General features: G+C 39.0%; 1 protein-coding gene across 5 annotated transcripts in view; it reads left to right on the top strand.

The window, feature by feature from the left end:
- The window catches only part of tcp11l1 (t-complex 11, testis-specific-like 1), a 39590-nt gene that overhangs the window by 6438 nt on the left and 15482 nt on the right, over nt 1-17670 (top strand). For 2 of the 5 annotated variants that reach the window (XM_087996339.1, XM_087996341.1), the window contains exons 3-6: nt 6253-6355; nt 11265-11465; nt 13152-13284; nt 15767-15887. In XM_087996339.1, the coding sequence (XP_087852465.1) occupies nt 11312-11465; nt 13152-13284; nt 15767-15887 (408 nt within the window). In that variant the 5' untranslated portion in view covers nt 6253-6355; nt 11265-11311. Of the gene's footprint in view, nt 1-6252; nt 6356-10854; nt 10887-11264; nt 11466-13151; nt 13285-15766; nt 15888-17670 lie in introns of all 5 variants that reach the window. The other 3 variants (XM_087996340.1, XM_043705534.2, XM_043705527.2) reach the window with 3 other exon arrangements.

Genomic DNA, 17670 nt, shown 5'->3' with positions numbered 1-17670 from the left:
TATACTGTGGTCTCCCTTAATTTGAGGAGATGAAATGTGCGCTGGGTGACCACTTTGCGGAGTACCTATGCTGTATCCATAAAGCGAGCTTCCAGTTGCCTGCCATTCAACACACCACTATGTGTCCATGCTAACATTTCTGTCTCAGGCCTGATTAGTGCTCCAGCAAAGCTCAGTGCTAGCTGGAGGAATAACACCTCATCATCTGCCTATGAGCCTAACTGCCCTTAGGATTGAATATTGAAGTTAATGGTTTCAGAACGTGAACACCTCCCTCCATATTCATTGTCCACTCTCACACCCCTAGGTCCTTTCCTGTATTGGTTACACCCAAAAAAGCCAGTCCATTTTCAGTTAGTGACAGTTCCCATTATTATCTATTCAGCATTTACCATTATCAGCAAACCCTTTGCTTCCCTTTTTTAAAATCTCTCTCTCTCTCTCTCTGGGCACTGACTCCATCTGTTCATCATCTTTCCCCTCATCCCTATCATTCACTACCATTTTTCAGCTGCTTTCATTTCTGACAAAAGGTCACTGGTCTCGAAATGTTAACTCTGTTTTTCTCTCTGGTGATGCTGCCAGACCTGCTGAATTTCTCCAGCACTTTTTGTTTTTGCATTAGATCTCCAGCATCTGCAGTTTTTTTGTTTTATTTATATGGTTATTTCTAATTCCCTACCTTCCAGAGCTGTGGGTATGCAGTCATTGAGTATATTCAAGACAGCAATTGATTAATTTTTGGGTCCTAAGGGAATTAAGAGATATGGTGTTGTCATGAGAGAGGGTAGAAGACTAACTATGATCTTAGAGTCATAGAGATGTACAGCATGGAAACAGACCTTCGGTCCAACTCGTCCATGCCAACCAGATATCCCAACTCAATCTATTCCCATCTGGCAGCACTCGGCCCATATCCCTCCAAACCCTTCCTATTCATATACCCATCCAAATGCCTCTTAAATGTTGCAGTTGTACCAGCCTCCACCACTTCCTCTGGCAGCTCATTCCATACATGTGCCACCCTCTGTGTGAAAAAGTTGCCCTTGGGTCCCTTTTATATCTTTCCCCTCTCACCCTAAACCTATGCCCTCTAGTTCTGGACTCCCCGACCCCAGGGAAAAAACTTTGCCTATTTACCCTATCCATGCCGCTCATGATTTTGTAAAACTCTATAAGGTCACCCCTCAACCTCCGACGCTCCAGGGAAAACAGCCCTAGCCTGTTCAGCCTCTCCCTATTAGCTCAAATCCTTCAACCCTGGCATAATCCTTGTAACTTTTTTTTTGAACCCTTTCAAGTTTCACAGCATCTTTCCAATAGGAAGGAGATCAGAGTTGCACACAATATTCCAACAGTGGCTTAACCAATGCCTTGTCCAGCCACAACATGACCTGCCAACTCCTGTACTCAATACTCTGACCAATAAAAGAAAGCATACCAAATGCCTTCTTCATTATACTATCTACCTGCGACTCCACTTTCAAGGAGCTATGAACCTGCACTCCAAGGTCTCTTTGTTCAGCAACACTCCCAGGGCCTTACCCTTAAGTGTATAAATCCTGTTAAGATTTGCTTTCCCAAAATGCAGCACCTCACATTTATCTGAATTAAATTCCATCTGCCACTTCACAGCCCATTGGCCCATCTGGTCAAGATTAGATTAGAATAGATTACTTACAGTGAGGAAACAGGCCTTTCGGCCCAACAAGTCCACACCAACCCGCTGAAGCGCCACCCACCCAGACCCATTCCCTTACGTTTACCCCTTCACCTAACACTACGGGCAATTTAGCATGGCAAATTCACCTAACCATATTTTTGGACTGTGGGAGGAAACCAGAACTCCCGGAGGAAACCCATGCAGACATGGGGAGAATGTGCAAACTCCACACAGTCAGTCGCCTGAGGTGGGAATTGAACCCGGGTCTCTGGCGCTGTGAGGCAGCAGTGCTAACCACTGTGCCGCTCACTGGCCTGTTGTAATGTGAATTAACCTTCTTTGCTGTCCGCTACACCTCCAATTTTGGTATCATCTGCAATCTTACTAACTGTACCTCTTATGCTCGCATCCAAATCATTTATGTAAATGACAAAAAGTAGAGGACCCAGCACCGATCCTTATGGCACTCCACTGGTCACAGGCCTCCAGTCTGAAAAACAACCTTCCATCATCACCTTCTGTCTTCTACCTTTGAGGCCTCTGTATCCAAATGGCTAGTCCCTGTATATCTTGTTGAATAGTGAAGCAGATTCATAGTGTGAAATTGTTTATTCCTGTGCCTATTTCTTACGCTCATAGCAAGAAGAAAACACAAAGTTTCTTCTATCCAGGTAAAGAGTGATCACCTATATGTACATTAACTGGAAATGTTAACTTGTATTTAACATCTGCATCTGCAGTTTTATTATATCAATGTAATTGTTTTTCCTTTGAAACTTGGCATGTCTCTCTACGCTATATATCTTATATAAAAGATCACATTTGAGAATAGATGAGTGACAAATGAGAATGAATTTTTTTTATAAACACGAAAATTGTAAAGGGGCAGTTAAAGGAAGAAGAGTCATTTGACTCAAAGCATCAAGTCTGTTTTTCTCTCCATAGATTCTGCCAGACTTGTTGAATTTTTCCAACAGTTTCTGTTTTTCATTATTAAGGGAAGAGTGAGGACAATTAGGAACCAAAAATGATATCTTCTCGTGGAGGCAGAGGCTATATCTGAGTTACTAAATGAATATTTTGCATTTGTTTTTATGAGGGAATTACACTCTGCCATTATAGCAATAAGGGAGGAAATAATAATGATACACAGAATAAAGAGCAATAGAAGAGAATAAAAAAAAGGTAGAGTGGAGGTACTTAAACACTCCTGTTCAAGATAGAGGAGAGGGACAAACCTGTGAACTGAAGGTCTTGTTGCCAAATATCAGTGACGCAGAAATTTTTTGAGACAATAATCTGCTATAAAAGAAATGAGCATTTGAAAACCAAGGAATAATAAATGAAAGTCAGCATGAATTTATTAAATACTATTCATAATTGACTAATTTGATTGTACTTACTAATGAATTATTGGAGATGCCTGATAAACAATTAAAGGATGTATGCATATGGACTTGCAAAATATATTTTACACACTACAATAAAATATTTATTGTCAAAACTTAAGACAATGACAATATTGATTTGACATTGGCCAAGGATTTAAAACAGATAGCATTGGTGAACAATTATTTTTCAGATAGGAAGGACGTGCACAGTTGATATGGTCAGATTATGATAATTGCTCATTTGGATGTATAACTATGACCCTGAATTTATTGAGGGGTATAGACCCTAGTTTCAAACTTTGTAGATACATGAAACACAAAAACTAGTAAACGACGAAGATAGTAACAAACATCAGAAAGATAAATATAGTGAAATATAGCATAGAATTTTAAAATAAATATTGTAATTATTATATAATAATTTAAAAATACATTCATAGGATATGGGCATTGCTTGTCAGGTCAGCATATATCAACAATCACTTTCTATAACCTTCTTTAACTGCTGTAGTCCAAATGGTGTGGTTACACCAACAATGATGTAGTTCTAAATTAGGATGATGTGCGCCTTAGGGAGAGGAACTTGTATGTCAAGGTGTTCCTATGCATCTACTGCCTTTGATCTGTGGTGGTAAGGGTTCCAAGTTTGAAGGTGCTGTCAAAGAAGCATTGATGAGTTGCTACATTTCATCTCAGAGCTGATAAACACTGCTGCCATAGTGGATTAGTAATAGAGGGAGTAAATATTGAAGGTTTTGAACCTGGTAACAGTCAAGCAGTCTGTTTTGTCCTGGATGCTGTTGAGCTTCTTGAATGTTGTTATAGCTGCATTCATTCAGGCAAGTGGAGAATATCCCATCAGACTCCTGACTTGTGAATTGTAGGTGATGAGCATGCATCTGGGAATCAGAAGGTGAGTTACACACTGCAGAATTCCACAGTATTTCTGTGGCTGATCAGCGTTGGTTTATGGTCAATGGTAAACCCCAGAATGTTGATAGTGGCGGAATTGAGTGATCTTACTGCCATTTAATGTCAAGTGGTGATGGTTATATTTTTGTCTTGCTGAAGGAGGTCTTTTCCTGTGTGGTGCTTTTATGGCTTGAATACTGTTATCACTTTTCTGCCCAAGTCTGAATTTTGTCCAGGTCTCGCTGAATGTGGACCTAGACTGCTTCATTATCTTAGGAGTCACTAAGGGTGCAGAATATTGTGAAATCATCAGCAAACATCCCTACTTCTGACATTATGAGAGGGCAGTTCAAGCAAAAAGGAAATAGATAATTACTTGAAGAAAAGAAATGACAACACTATGAAGAAGAGCTGAGAGCTAATTGGATAACTTTACCAAAGAAAAGACACAAACATGTTAGGTTGAAAGGCCTCTTGCATCAGATAATTCGATGATTCTATGCGAAAAAAGACAGGGGACCCCCAATTGACAGTTGTCTGAATTAGGCATGCTTGCATTACAAACGGGACCCTGTACAGGGTAAAATTTTAAAGATCTGACATACGAACATTTCCTGTACTTACAAACAGCTATTTTATATTATTCTGCATTGTGTTCCAACTTCTGTACAAAGCAACTTACAAATGGATTCAAGAATGGAACCTGTTTACAACTGCAGCTTCAACAACATTCAAAAAAGCTCAAAAGCATCCAGGTACAATGTCTCAAAACTGACAACTTTTGGGACTGATTTTGTGCTAAATTGGAATCTCACTTGAATTAGTCGGAGATTCATTAAATGGGCCAAACTCGATTAAATGGGATCTAAGGTTGCTTTTAATGGAAGAAAAGACCCGCAAAACCATTAATTAATCTGGCTGGCTATTGCATCAATGCAGAAACTAGATGACTTTTCTTGATTGGTTATTTTACTTGTTTAGTAGCAACTAAATTAGCATACCAATTTTAGAAAATGCCTGGTTTTTGGGCAACTCTGGTGTTTGGATTGCCAGATTTGAGACACTATACCTGTAAAGTTGTGTATAAGGATCATATATAGTATTTAAGACAACTGTTTAATATATGAGGTTACAGCTATATATTGTGCATCATAATTCATGTTTTTGTGTGGAACAGAATAAAATGGTTATATACTGCACTAGTAACCAGGGCCTTGGCTAATAGCTGGAGACTGAGTTTGAATCCCACTACTGCTTTTGGGGAATTTGGTTCAATAAATCTGGAATAAAAAGCTATTGTGTTTAGTAATGGTGACAGTATAACTTTCTGATTGTCATAAAACTCCATTTGGTTTACTAATGTTCTTTTCAGGAAGGAAATCTGCTGTATTTACCCGGTCTGGCCTAGATATCTGACTCTAGACCCACAAGATTGGCGCATAACTATTAACTGAAATGTATTTATCAAGCCACACAGTTATATCAAACCACTAAGGGAGAATTCAATAAAAATGATACTGGATGGATCATCCAGTGTTGCTCCAAGCATCAAATATAACTTAAGTCGCATATCATCCAGTGTTGGAAATGTATATCACTGTTTCATCTTCATTATTGGGTCAAAGGTTTGGAACCCTCTGTCAAGCAGCACTGTATGTGCACCTAAACAATCTGAACTGCAGCAGTTCAAGCAGGAAGCTCTTCAATACCTTGTTAAGGCGAATAGCGATGGGCAATCAACATTGGCTTACTTAGAAGTATCCGCATCGACCCAAAACACATACACTCTACCTGAAATGTTAACTCTGATTTCCCTCCACAGATACTGGTAGACCTGTTGAGCTTTTCCAGCAATTTCTGTTTTTGTTTCTGATTTACAGCATCCACAGTTCTTTCAGTTTTTGTACCTCCTATTTGCTATTGTCTTGGGGTAAAAATAGTGGAATCTCCTGTTCAGTCCGAATCGCAAGAAAGCAGCAGGAAACTGCTGCAGTATCGTGCCAAGCAGAGCCATGCCCAGCACATGGTATACACTATGTTAATCTGTGGGATGAGTTGTCTGAGGCAGATCAGGAAGTTAAATAGGAACATTTAAGTGATGATAGATGAGGAGTAGAAAACATTTAAAGAAATACATAAGCAAGTGATATTTGTTGAGAATTATTAATAATGGAATTTAGCTTTTTGTTGATCTGATAGATATTAGGCCAGCTGGCCTATTTTTCCTGCTGTTTGGATTGGACTGTTTGCAGTTTTCTAATCTGCTGGCATTTTTCTAAAATGTAGAAAAATTTAGAAGAACAAATGCATCCACTATTTCTGCAGCCACTTCTTTGAAGACCCCACGATAAGGCACTCAGGTCCAGGGGACTTGCTAGCCTTTAGTCACGTAAGTTTGCCTTTACTGTTTCTAGTAGTAATAATTGTTTGCCATTTCTTCCTGGTTTTTCATGATAATTGGATGCTTTTAGTGTCTTCTATTCATGAAGACATCCAAAATATTTGTTATCTGCTATTTTCCCAGCATTAATCAGTGTTATCCTTTTAAAGGACTGGTTTATTTTACCACTTTTTAAAATATATTTGTAGAAGCTCCTTTTTTAAAGTATTTTTTTCCTAATTTATCGTCATAAGTTATTTTATCCCTTTAACATTTCATTTTTCGCCCTTTGCAGATTTTAAAAATTTTGTCAACTTCTACCATTAATTTGCACAAAATCAAGTTCTTTCTTTCAACTTGATGCCATCCTTAACTTAACTTGTTAGTTTCATCCTTTGCATTGAAACTCTGTTTCTCAGGTTGGATACAGCTATTTGAAGAAAAGTCCACATTTGATATATGGGAGGTTTCCAAAGTCCCCTACGCTTATTGCTATTCCACCAATCTTCGTGTCATCTGCAAACTTATTGATCAGACCAACAATGTCCTCTTCCAGATCATTTATGTATATCACAAACAACAGTGGCCCCACCACTGATCACCTTTCTCCATTTCGAGAAACTCCCTTCAGCTACTACTCCCTGCTTTCCTGTTGCTTAACCAGTTCTTTATCTACTCAGCTAGAACACCCTGCACACCACGTGACTTCACTTTCTCCATTAGTTTACTATGGGGAACCTTATCAAACGCCTTACTAAAGTCCATGTATATGACTTCTGCAGCCCTTCCTTCATCTATCAACTTGGTCACTCAAAGATCCACTGTCTAAACCTATCGCCCAATTCCTAAGCATCTGTGTCCCTCTGCTCCCCACCTACTCATGCATCTGACCAGACAGACCTTAAATGAATCTACCATGTCTGCCTCTACTACCTCTTACTGGCAACACGTTCCAGGCACCTACCATCCTCTATGTAGGTTTAGACAGTGGATTTTTGGATTGGCTCAGCCTTGGAGGCCCGAAGGGCCTGTTCCTGGGCTGTAAATCTTCTTTGTTCTTTCTTCGGTAGAATCAATCAGGGAACAATATACCAAAATCTACTTCAAGGACAGTAACTTGAAAATCTTAATACGATTGGACGGGTCAATAGATTTCTGATGGTTTTGATAAATCTATTAGAATTTTTAAAGCTCAAGGGAGAAACTGAGAATGTAGTATATTTGGACAAAGTTAAAAATCACACAACACCAGATTATAGTCCAACAGGTTTATTTGGAAGCATTAGCTTTCGGAGCGCCACTCCTTCCTAAGATGGTTGTTCAGATCAGTGAATGGTGATTTGATTTAACTCCAGAAGTAGGGGGCAACACCTCCTGAGGAAGGAGCAGCGCTCCGAAAGCTAGTGCTTCCAAATAAATCTGTTGGGCTATAGCCTGTTGTGTGATTTTTCACTTTGTCCACCCCAGTCCAATACCGGCTCCTCCATATTTGGCCGCACAATAGGTGTTACACAGGGCTAGGGCTGATGAAATTGTTTGTAATATATAAAATTGCAGAATGAGAATTGGTTAACAGACAAAACTTTTTGAAAAGAGTCAAAATAAATACATTTTTTAGAATAGGAGTGTTGCCCCCTACTTCTGGACTTAAATTAAGTCACCCTTCACTGTTCTGAACTCCAGCAGAAACAAGTCCAGTCTTTCCAGCCTTTCCTCATAAGATATAACTCACTCATTCCAGGTATCAGTCTAGGGAACTTCCTCTGAACTGATCCAAGGCACATCTAACGATTAATGTGGAATTTGCAGAAAGTGCTTCTGTGGTGGAAGCTGGTACAATTACAGCATTTAAAAGGCATCTGAATGGGTATATGAATAGGAAGGGTTCAGAGGGATATGGGCCAAATGCTGCTGGCAAATGGGACTAGATTAATTTAGGATATCTGGATGACTTGGACTGAAGCATCTATTTCCATGCTTTACAGCTCTTCGCACAACTTTTACAGCTCTATGACTCTATGATGATAATTAGGAAGGCAGATTAGTGTTGGTTTTTTCCCTTTCTAATTTATCTCTAACATCTATTTACTGCAGTGTAGAGCACCTAGCTAAACCACAGAATATTTATAAGCAGAAAGGATTAACATTTCTTGTAGAGGTGGGTGATTGATCAACAATGTGCGGCATTGGGGATGACCATCAAATGTTCGTTGAAACTGCAACAGGGAAAATGCCAGCAGTGGACCACCACAGCTTGTCCCCAATCCATGTTTGAAAGTATTCACAGAACTTCACAGCGTTGTCAGTTCTAAGATGAGGTTCTTGTCCCCAGGTATAGACACTAATGACTTGATCTACTAACAACTAATATTTTGTTCCAGAAGGATCTTTTTTGTGAAGGTTAGCAAAAGGTTAAGCTCCTGTGTCTATAGCAGGATATAAATTTGAGAGGAAATTTAGTGTTGTATCCTAAGTATGTTTAAAAACAATACATTGTTTGCATATATACAGTCAATAATTTAATATATTGTCTGCATTACAGCACCAAGTTTGAAAGTTGATACCTTCTATGTACTTGAGAAGGAATTTAATGTTCGGCAAAATAAATAACTAAACCCGTCAATCATTGTTTTTGCTCAAAACTTGAAGCTAAAAAGGTGGTTTCCGTATTGACTATCTCATACTGATAAAGAAAACTTGAAGTTAAATGCACCGTTTAAAACGAAGTGAAACTCTCTTTTATACTGCCAGATATTCAATTAACCCCTCCCTCACCCTAGTCATTTTAATCTATGTTGTGAGGACACTTTCCTTAGCTAATCAGGAATAGTATACATGACTGTTACTAAACTTCTTTTAGGTAAGTATGACCTTTGTGTAACAATGCTTTTATATGCCGTGGTTCCTTGTTTGGTAGAGACATGCACACAGTTTTTCATGTTGGCCTTTCCTTTTGTTGAAAATAAGTAATTTTAAAAGTAGGTTCAAGCTCTCCATTTCCTTCTACTTTGGCATTTTTCCAGTAGTGTGCCCTACTTCCAAATTTTCCTATTTTATTATTCTGTAAAGAAGGGTGTCTAATTAAGTCAATGTTTTGATAAAGATAACTACTAATAATAGTTAGATTTTAACAATTAGCCTTCCTGTCAGTAACCTAATAATCTTACATTTCTGGCTGATGAACCAATAACATCCTAGCTCACAAAAGTGTGGCTACGTTTGGGAAGCACCTAGCCTTTTAGTTCCTCTGAGCTATTCACACAATCTGCCAGGTTTTAAACTGTCATAGTCAGCTTGCACAGTTCATTCAAGCGGTCTCCTTTTCTGCCAAACAGAAAAACTGACCTCTTCCTGAACATGAGTTGCTTCATCCTGCAAGAATTCTCTATGTTCATCATTGTCTTTTGCATCTGAGCCTGGTTTGCTTTCCCTCTCCAATCTCTTTTCTTGTCCGCCTATTTTGTGTCTGCCAGCCACACGGCCTTTTTGTATCTTAACTTTTTGTTAGTCTGCCTCAGATCAAGAAATGCCAGTCACACAGACCCAGTAATTCTTATTATTCAAGAAAATCATAACGCATTCCTTTACAGTTCAAACAAATTCTTAATAGCAACATTCAAACAGACCTTTGAAAGGAATTAGAAATTTTCCTTTATGTACAACTTCCTAGAAAAAGTTTGTCACACTAGCGTGATTCAAGACTGTGGGTTTCTCTTTATCTCACCCCAACCCCCGCCCCATTAAACCTTGTACTCTATTTGAAAATATAGTATAGTAATTCCCAAGAAGTAGTCTTGTGCAGAATTTTGTATTATAGTGTTAGGTTCTTTTTCTTGAGATCTCTCTGAACCAAAGGAACAGTCCTCCCTTTAATATAGAATTTTACATCACCATCAGTAATGCCCACAAGACAACCCCCAGCCACTCCCCTATAGTCACTTGCCACTCAAGTCACAATGTAGTATTTGATTATTTCTGGAAATAATGTGATGTAAGTTATTCCTCAATGACAAGATCTGGTGTCAATCTTTATTTTACTGCAGGGTGTAGTCAGAATTTTAACTGCAATGTTCTTATTGTTCTTCAATGTTCTTATCTCCTGAATAGGAGATGATAATGTAAGTTTACTCTGAATAGTAGCAAGTGACAATGTTAATTTACTTTGAATAGTAGGAGATGGCAATGTAAATTTTTTACATTCTACCTGCAAGACAGAGAAACATACAACCCTACTCTGGGACTTCCAATTTTCTTGAAGGTCCAGAGCAAATTAACCCCTTAACATCTCAATAGTTTGTTCTGTCATTCATTCAGATCATGGTGGATCTGTATTTCAGTTCTGTTTACATGCCTTTGTTCCAAATTCTTTTGTAGTCAGAAATAACCTGTGACGGTCTGTTTGAAAATGTCAATTTACCAAACCTTCACAGATTTTTCAGGGAGAGTTCTGGATTTTTAAGCACTTGGTGTATTCTTTCATTCTTAAATATCCTATTTATAATTTTCAGGTGACATTTTGTTCTGAATTCTGCCATCAGAGGTAATATTTTCTCTTTATCTACCTAACTGAATCCTTTTGTCGTTAAATCATCCTCTGCAGTTCAAACATGAAGGAATGCAACTTATCCTCTCAATTTAATCCTTTAAATGCTATTATCAATCTGGTAATGTACACAGTACACATCCCATTGACAGGATTTCGTAAACATTTTGGATATTTTGTCCAATGTCATCTCATGAAAATTAGATTTTATGATGCAGGTTAACCAGTTGCTGTTATTGTAATTCATTAATTCAATAAGTGAAGGGACTGCTCTTTTTAATTGGATATTTTGAAGGTATCTAAACAAAACTCTTGTCCCTGAGAGGAAAGTTCAATTTTTTAGGACTCCAATGGTTATTGCATGGTCTTTTTTAGGTTCTCGGACAGAACTCAATACAGAGGACACGCAAAGCATATCAAGCATGCCCCTGGAGCCAGATAAACCACACACACACAATGTGGAAGAAGACTCTGAAAGCACTTGTCATAATAGACAGGATGGTTCTGAAGCCCAGAATCTACAAAGTCGACTGAGACAGAGTACTGAAATTTCTGACAGTGGAAATACTCTTCCATGTAAGTTTGTATTCATGTATTTCGGTGGGATCAAGTCGAATATAGTTTGCAAATTAAAAAAGATAATAGCACAGAGGTTATCTCATACAAAGTATTCCATCCCATCCTGCTTAGAAACTTCAGTATTCAAAATCTACAGTGGAGCTACAGGGTGCCTTATAGGAGCAAGCATTGTACTTGCCACTTACCTAACCTGAATGAAAATCTGTAGTTTCAGTTTTACTCTTGTTAGTCTGAACTGCTGTGCTCATGCAGGTTATGAGCATATCTGGAAGTTGTTGTCTACAATAACTTGGAGATGAGTGTTTTATATAAATTTAGAGGCGCCCAGGGGAGAAAAGTTGACATTTATGTCAACATTTCACGAGGCCAGTTGTTTATGGTATCGCAGTTTTGGTTCTGAGCAGACAAAGTAGTAATACTAGTCTAAGGGAGTACTATGACTTTCAGATGCAATGTTAATAGGTAATGGACTATTGTCTCGGGTGGAAGCAGGACACTGTTTTGAAAAGAGCAGATGAGTTTTCCCTGATGATTAGGCCAATATTTGTCCCTCAATCAACATTGGAAAAAAAACACAAAGTACTGGAGTATCTCAACAGATCTTGCAGAGTCAATGTTTTGAGTCCAGTGACCCTTCCCTTTTCTTTCTACAGATACTGCCAGATGTGGTGAGTTTCTCCAGCACTTTATGTCTAAGTATTAGATTTCCAATATCTGCAGTTCTTTATTTTATACGAAAGAACAGATTATGTGATTATTATCGCATTGCTATTTTTTTGGAGCTTACTGATCACCGTTTGGGTGCCATGTTGCCTAATTACAATGGTGACTGCACTTCAAGCGTACTTCATTTACTGTCATGTAACTAGAGCACATAGGTTTAAGATGAGAGGAAAAAAATTTAAAAGGGACCTGAGGGGCAACTTTTTCCACACAGAGGGTGGGTGTGTATATGGAACAGGCTACCAGAGTAAGTGGTCGAGACAGGTACAATTACAACATTTTAAAAGACATTTGGACAGGTACACTGATATGAAAGGTTTAGAGGGATATGGGCTAAATGCAGGCAAATGGGATTAGTTCAGTTTAGGAAATCTGATCAGCATGGATGAGTTGGGCCAAAGGGTCTGTTTCCATGCTGTACATCTCTATGACTGTGGTTTGAAAGGTGCCACATAATGCAGTTCTTTCTAATTATGTGAAGTCCCATTATAAATGGAATACAAGAATGATTTGAATAGAACAATTTTGGAAGTAGAATGTGTATGATATTAAAATTATATTTTTACAAAACATTTAAATAGATGTTTAAAAGACATGAGGTTGGTGCTAAATGTTTGACACACTTGTATCCTGAATTTACTAACCTGAATCTATGTTTCAACCAGAGCTGCATCAGGAGCTAGACCTGATGCCTCTTGAGTTGCTTTCACTACTGAAAGTGATCTCAATGGTGTGTAAAAAGAAAAGGTCAACATTCATGTTCCTTCTAATTTCATCTAACCATTCCTGCTGCTGTGTGGATCTCCAAGGTACATGTGCAGCAGCAGCCGCCGCTTCTGGAAGCAGAAGCTACGAGTTGTGTGTGTGGAATGCAGCTTAGTGGAAACATTCTGCATGATCATGTGTTGTGAGCAAAATGGAGTAAATATGGTAATACTGTGGTATTTCCTGTGCTTCTAGCAGTACCTCCCAACTTGGTTTCTGTAGAAGAGCTGATTGAGGCGGAAAAAGGAGTCTGTAATATGGCTCTAGCCCATGAGATTGTAGTTGATGAAAGTTTTGTGATCAAACAGCGTGATCTACCAGAGAGCAGGTAGGCTTTTTAAACAGAGTAGAAGTGCTTATTTTCTATTTTAGCCCTTTTAATCTGTGGAGACAGACTGTGTATGTATTAGTTCATTGTTAGATACACCCAACCTTGTGATAAATGATTCTTCATTCTTAATTTTATAATCTAATCATAAATGCCTTTATTTAAGGCCCTCCACAGGCAATTTGAACTTTTCTTCTTGTTGCATGAACTGAATGAATTACATAGGATTTATTAAATATGTTAGGGGCAATTTTAACTTTGAAAACAAGTGGTTTGGGTAAAATGTTCAAATGTTAAAAATTCTTAAAACTGATTCTAACCTGTCCACTTCGGCATTCGGTGGAGACGGGGTCAAGGGATGGGCAGCTACTCTCAGAAGGCAAGTTAGCAATTGAACTATTATAATGAGGCCTGTTTTATAGTGCGCTGGTCATCCCTTACAGCTCAGATCAGAGTGGTGCTGGAAAAGCACAGCAGGTCAGGGAGCATCCGAGGAGCAGGAAAATCGACGTTTTGGGCAAAAGCCCTTAATCAGAAATCCTGATGAAGGGCTTTTGCCCAAAACGTCGATTTTCCTGCTCCTCGGAAGCTCCCTGACCTGCCGTGCTTTTCCAGCACCACTCTGATCTCAACTGTGGGCGGCACAGTGGTTAGCACTGCTGCCTCACAGCGCCAGAGACCCGGGTTCAATTCCCGCCTCAGGCGACTGACTGTGTGGAGTTTGCACGTTCTCCCCGTGTCTGCGTGGGTTTCCTCTGGGTGCTCCGGTTTCCCCCCACAGTCCAAAGATGTGCAGGTCAGGTGAATTGGCCATGCTAAATTGCCCGTAGTGTTCGGTAAGGGGTAAATGTAGGGGTATGGGTGGGTTGCGCTTCGGCGGGGCGGTGTGGACTTGTTGGGCTGAAGGGCCTGTTTCCACATTGTAAGTAATCTAAACTCTGGTTTCCAGTATCTGCAGTCCTCACTTTTGCCAATCCCTTACAGCTCGGGATTGTGAGGGCAGCTTCAAAACGAAGACTTTGTAGCATTGATCATCCACTCTCGGGGTTGGGAACTCCTACTGTGTTTGCTATTGCCACTGCAAGCTTCTAACCTGAAGTTGCAGTCTGTTGGACTGGAAGCCAAATTTATCAATCAGGCTGTCCTCCATGTGGGGGACTTGCTGTTTTTTTTTTAAAAAAAAGGAGTGCTGTGGAATCAAGGCATTCTGGAATTCGACATTGTTGTGATTTTCAGCAACACTGGTATTGGTTGTCCACCCAATTCCATTAGCAAAAACTTTGTGCACAAGTCATTGATAGATACACTTGACAGCCAGTCTTCTCTGCTGTGGTGCCTCTGACATGGAGGCAGATGATGCAACTCCTGAACAGTCTGGCAAGGAGCACAACCATCTTGGGTCTCTCTCCTGATAATTCCATGCTGTTCTTTTGAGGTCTGTTAGCTACAACCTGTACTGCTACCTGCTGTGCCAGGATTACTTACCCAGGAGGACCTGGTGGACGAGTCCGAGATTTGATCACCCCTCATTTCTGCTATCACTCATGTAAAGGATGTCTGAAAGTTGCCTCCCAGTCCCTCTCCTTTTAAATTTTTCTGGACTCCTTTTCCCTTTTGGTAAAGGTCTCCGCTCCAATATAAGACACATCCACAATGGCTGACCTTCCATTCAGAATATGAGACCTTGCCTTAAAAGCACCACTTATGAACATTTGGGGATCTGGCAGCCCACAATCTTCATACACTGCATATATAAGTTGGAGGGTACCATTTAATTCTAGCCAGGGATAGGCAAATTTGATATAACTACCTCAGATACCTATGCGACATCGCTACTTTGTTGCTTTTCTGCATAATTTAGCCTAGAGTTTCTAATAAACCTCATTCTGTACTGCAGCTTCCCTCATGATCTCATGGTTTCCAGTCTTTGCTGCACTTCTTGCTTCAGAAGCCTGCATTAAAATTTACCCACAATCTAAAACTCCTAGAGTTATCTTTCCCTTTGTGCATAACTGTGTTCATCAGATACCAAACGTTTTCTTATCTATTTATTTGCTATTGATTTGTATAAAAATATTTTAATGGAGAGAAAATGTACAAATACTGAAGTACATAATTGGTGTGCGTTTCCACTTGTACCTGGTTTCACTACAGTGACTGTAGGCATTTTTCATATTCAAAATAATCTGTGGAAACCAATATCTAATTATCTTGCATCAGGGACCTGTCACTTAGTAGCTTTTTTTAAATGGCCAGATCAACTGTTGCAAAGCACTTGTCATACTCCATATGAAAACTCAGGCATTTGTGTTCAGTTAATGATAAAAGATCAGGCATATTCATAGCTTAATCAGTTAGCTTGGCTGATATCTTCTGCATTTGTCAGAAAGCACTGTCTAAATGTGAGTAAGCTACTATCATACAATATATGTTATGCAGTCATTCTCATAATAAATCTACAATTCCAAATATATCTATATAGTTTTGAGAAAACCCTTGAAGACATTATGAAGAAGGCTTTCTGGGACAGTTTACGGGCACAACTGAATGAAGATCCACCGGTTTATGACCATGCTATTAAGCTTCTAGGTGAGATTAAAGAGGTAAGATCTTATTTCAGGATTGTTTTACCTACATTTAATCTTGAAAATGTGATCTTTTATTGATTACTATTTGGGAATATTTAGTATCACAAGCACCTCCTAACTTTTGTTGACTTGCCCACTCTTGTTTTCTTGAGGTGTTGGCAGAATGTAGAGAGGATTTAGTATTGCAGTTTCTCTTCCCATAAAATCTATTACTGAATTTAGATTTTTATGACCAACTAGTAGTTTCATGGTTATTTTATTTTGTTGCTAGCCTATGTTGATGTATTCAAGGAGAAAGTGAGGACTGCAGATGCTGGAGATCAGAGCTGAAAATGTGTTGCTGGAAAAGCGCAGCAGGTCAGGCAGCATCCAAGAAGCAGGAGAATCAACGTTTCGGGCATGAGCCCTTCAGGATTCCTGAAGAAGGGCTCATGCCCGAAACGTCGATTCTCCTGCTCCTTGGATGCTGCCTGACCAGCTATGTTGATGTATATATGGTTTTCAGTTCACTTTTAAGATGTGAGTTTTTCTGGTTTTGTTGTTAATCCCTGTTTGTCCATGAGAAGGTGGTGGTGAGCTGCTTTCTTGAACTGCTGTAAGTCCATTTTGTGAATGTACAGAGAGGGAGTTCAGGATTTTGCCTCAGAATTAAACATCGAATTTAGATTAAATTTATTTTTACAACTTGCCTCAATGATATGAATTTGGGCTCCTTGCTTGGTACCATACCAATGCTGGCACATTGCCTGTTTTAATAGGAATTGAGCACAAATTTTTATGTTCCATATGGATCAAATCTGGCTGACAAATGTTTTAAACATTACAACTACCCGGAAGAAGGGAGATAGCAAGCAATTTAAACTCTCCTTATTCTCCCACCAGCCTGAACCCACAATTGCAGTCCACCCCTTGCCCTTCTTCACTGCCTCCCCTGCCAAGTTAGTCAGGCAAAACCTCACTAATGTGAGGAAGAGAGATGACAGTGGTAACATGGACACAGCCCAAAATCAGTAACTGTAATATTATTTTTCAATGCTTTGGAAGTTTGTACAATTACCTATTATAATAGGTTTTCATTGAAGGGAGGATGGAACTTTATTATTAAGCACATTTTGATAAGTTGGATTTTGCATCCTTGAAAGCGATTTTCTGTGGAATTCTTTTTGAAAATTGAACGGAATGGCTTACATTCTCACCTGTGTTTTATGACAATGTTAATAGAATCTAGGAATAGATTCATTCTTGGTAAGGTTGAACTTGCTTCAGCGATTTGAGATTAAGGCTTCAGTCTGTGCAGTGCATCCTGGAGTATTCCTCAGTTTTCTTTTTGAACTACTGTAAATTTTGAATTATGGAGGTCATTATTGTGAATAGCATGATTTATAAAACATCCATTTTGTTGGATCAGAAAGCTGCCTGCCTAAATGGGTCTATGGATAATGAACTAAATGCAAATGTGGCCCTGAGCCACAGAGATAGGGAAAGTCTCAATTCTATCATTTTGCATTCCAACAATCTCAGCTCAGATGGACACAAAACAGCAGTTTGTTTAATAATTGCTGCAATGGAAGGGGCATAAATATCTTGAGAATTTACAGTGATGTTTTATGATATTCTATCCAGTAAAATCTTTGTGTATACAAGCAAAGGCCAAGTTGCATCAGCAAAATTGATCTACATAGTCCAATAATCTAGTTTTTCTAGTGTATAACATAAAGCCATTTAGCAGACATAACATAGAGAAATCCAGTGGGAGGCAAAGGTGATAAGATGAATACAGTTGCTATGTGGTGTTAAT

The sequence above is a fragment of the Chiloscyllium plagiosum genome, unplaced genomic scaffold (assembly GCF_037043375.1).
Source record: "Chiloscyllium plagiosum isolate Xiang-an unplaced genomic scaffold, Cpla_swu_hap1 HiC_scaffold_18, whole genome shotgun sequence".
NCBI lineage: Eukaryota > Metazoa > Chordata > Chondrichthyes > Orectolobiformes > Hemiscylliidae > Chiloscyllium > Chiloscyllium plagiosum.
This window is presented reverse-complemented; position numbering and strand designations above follow the sequence as displayed.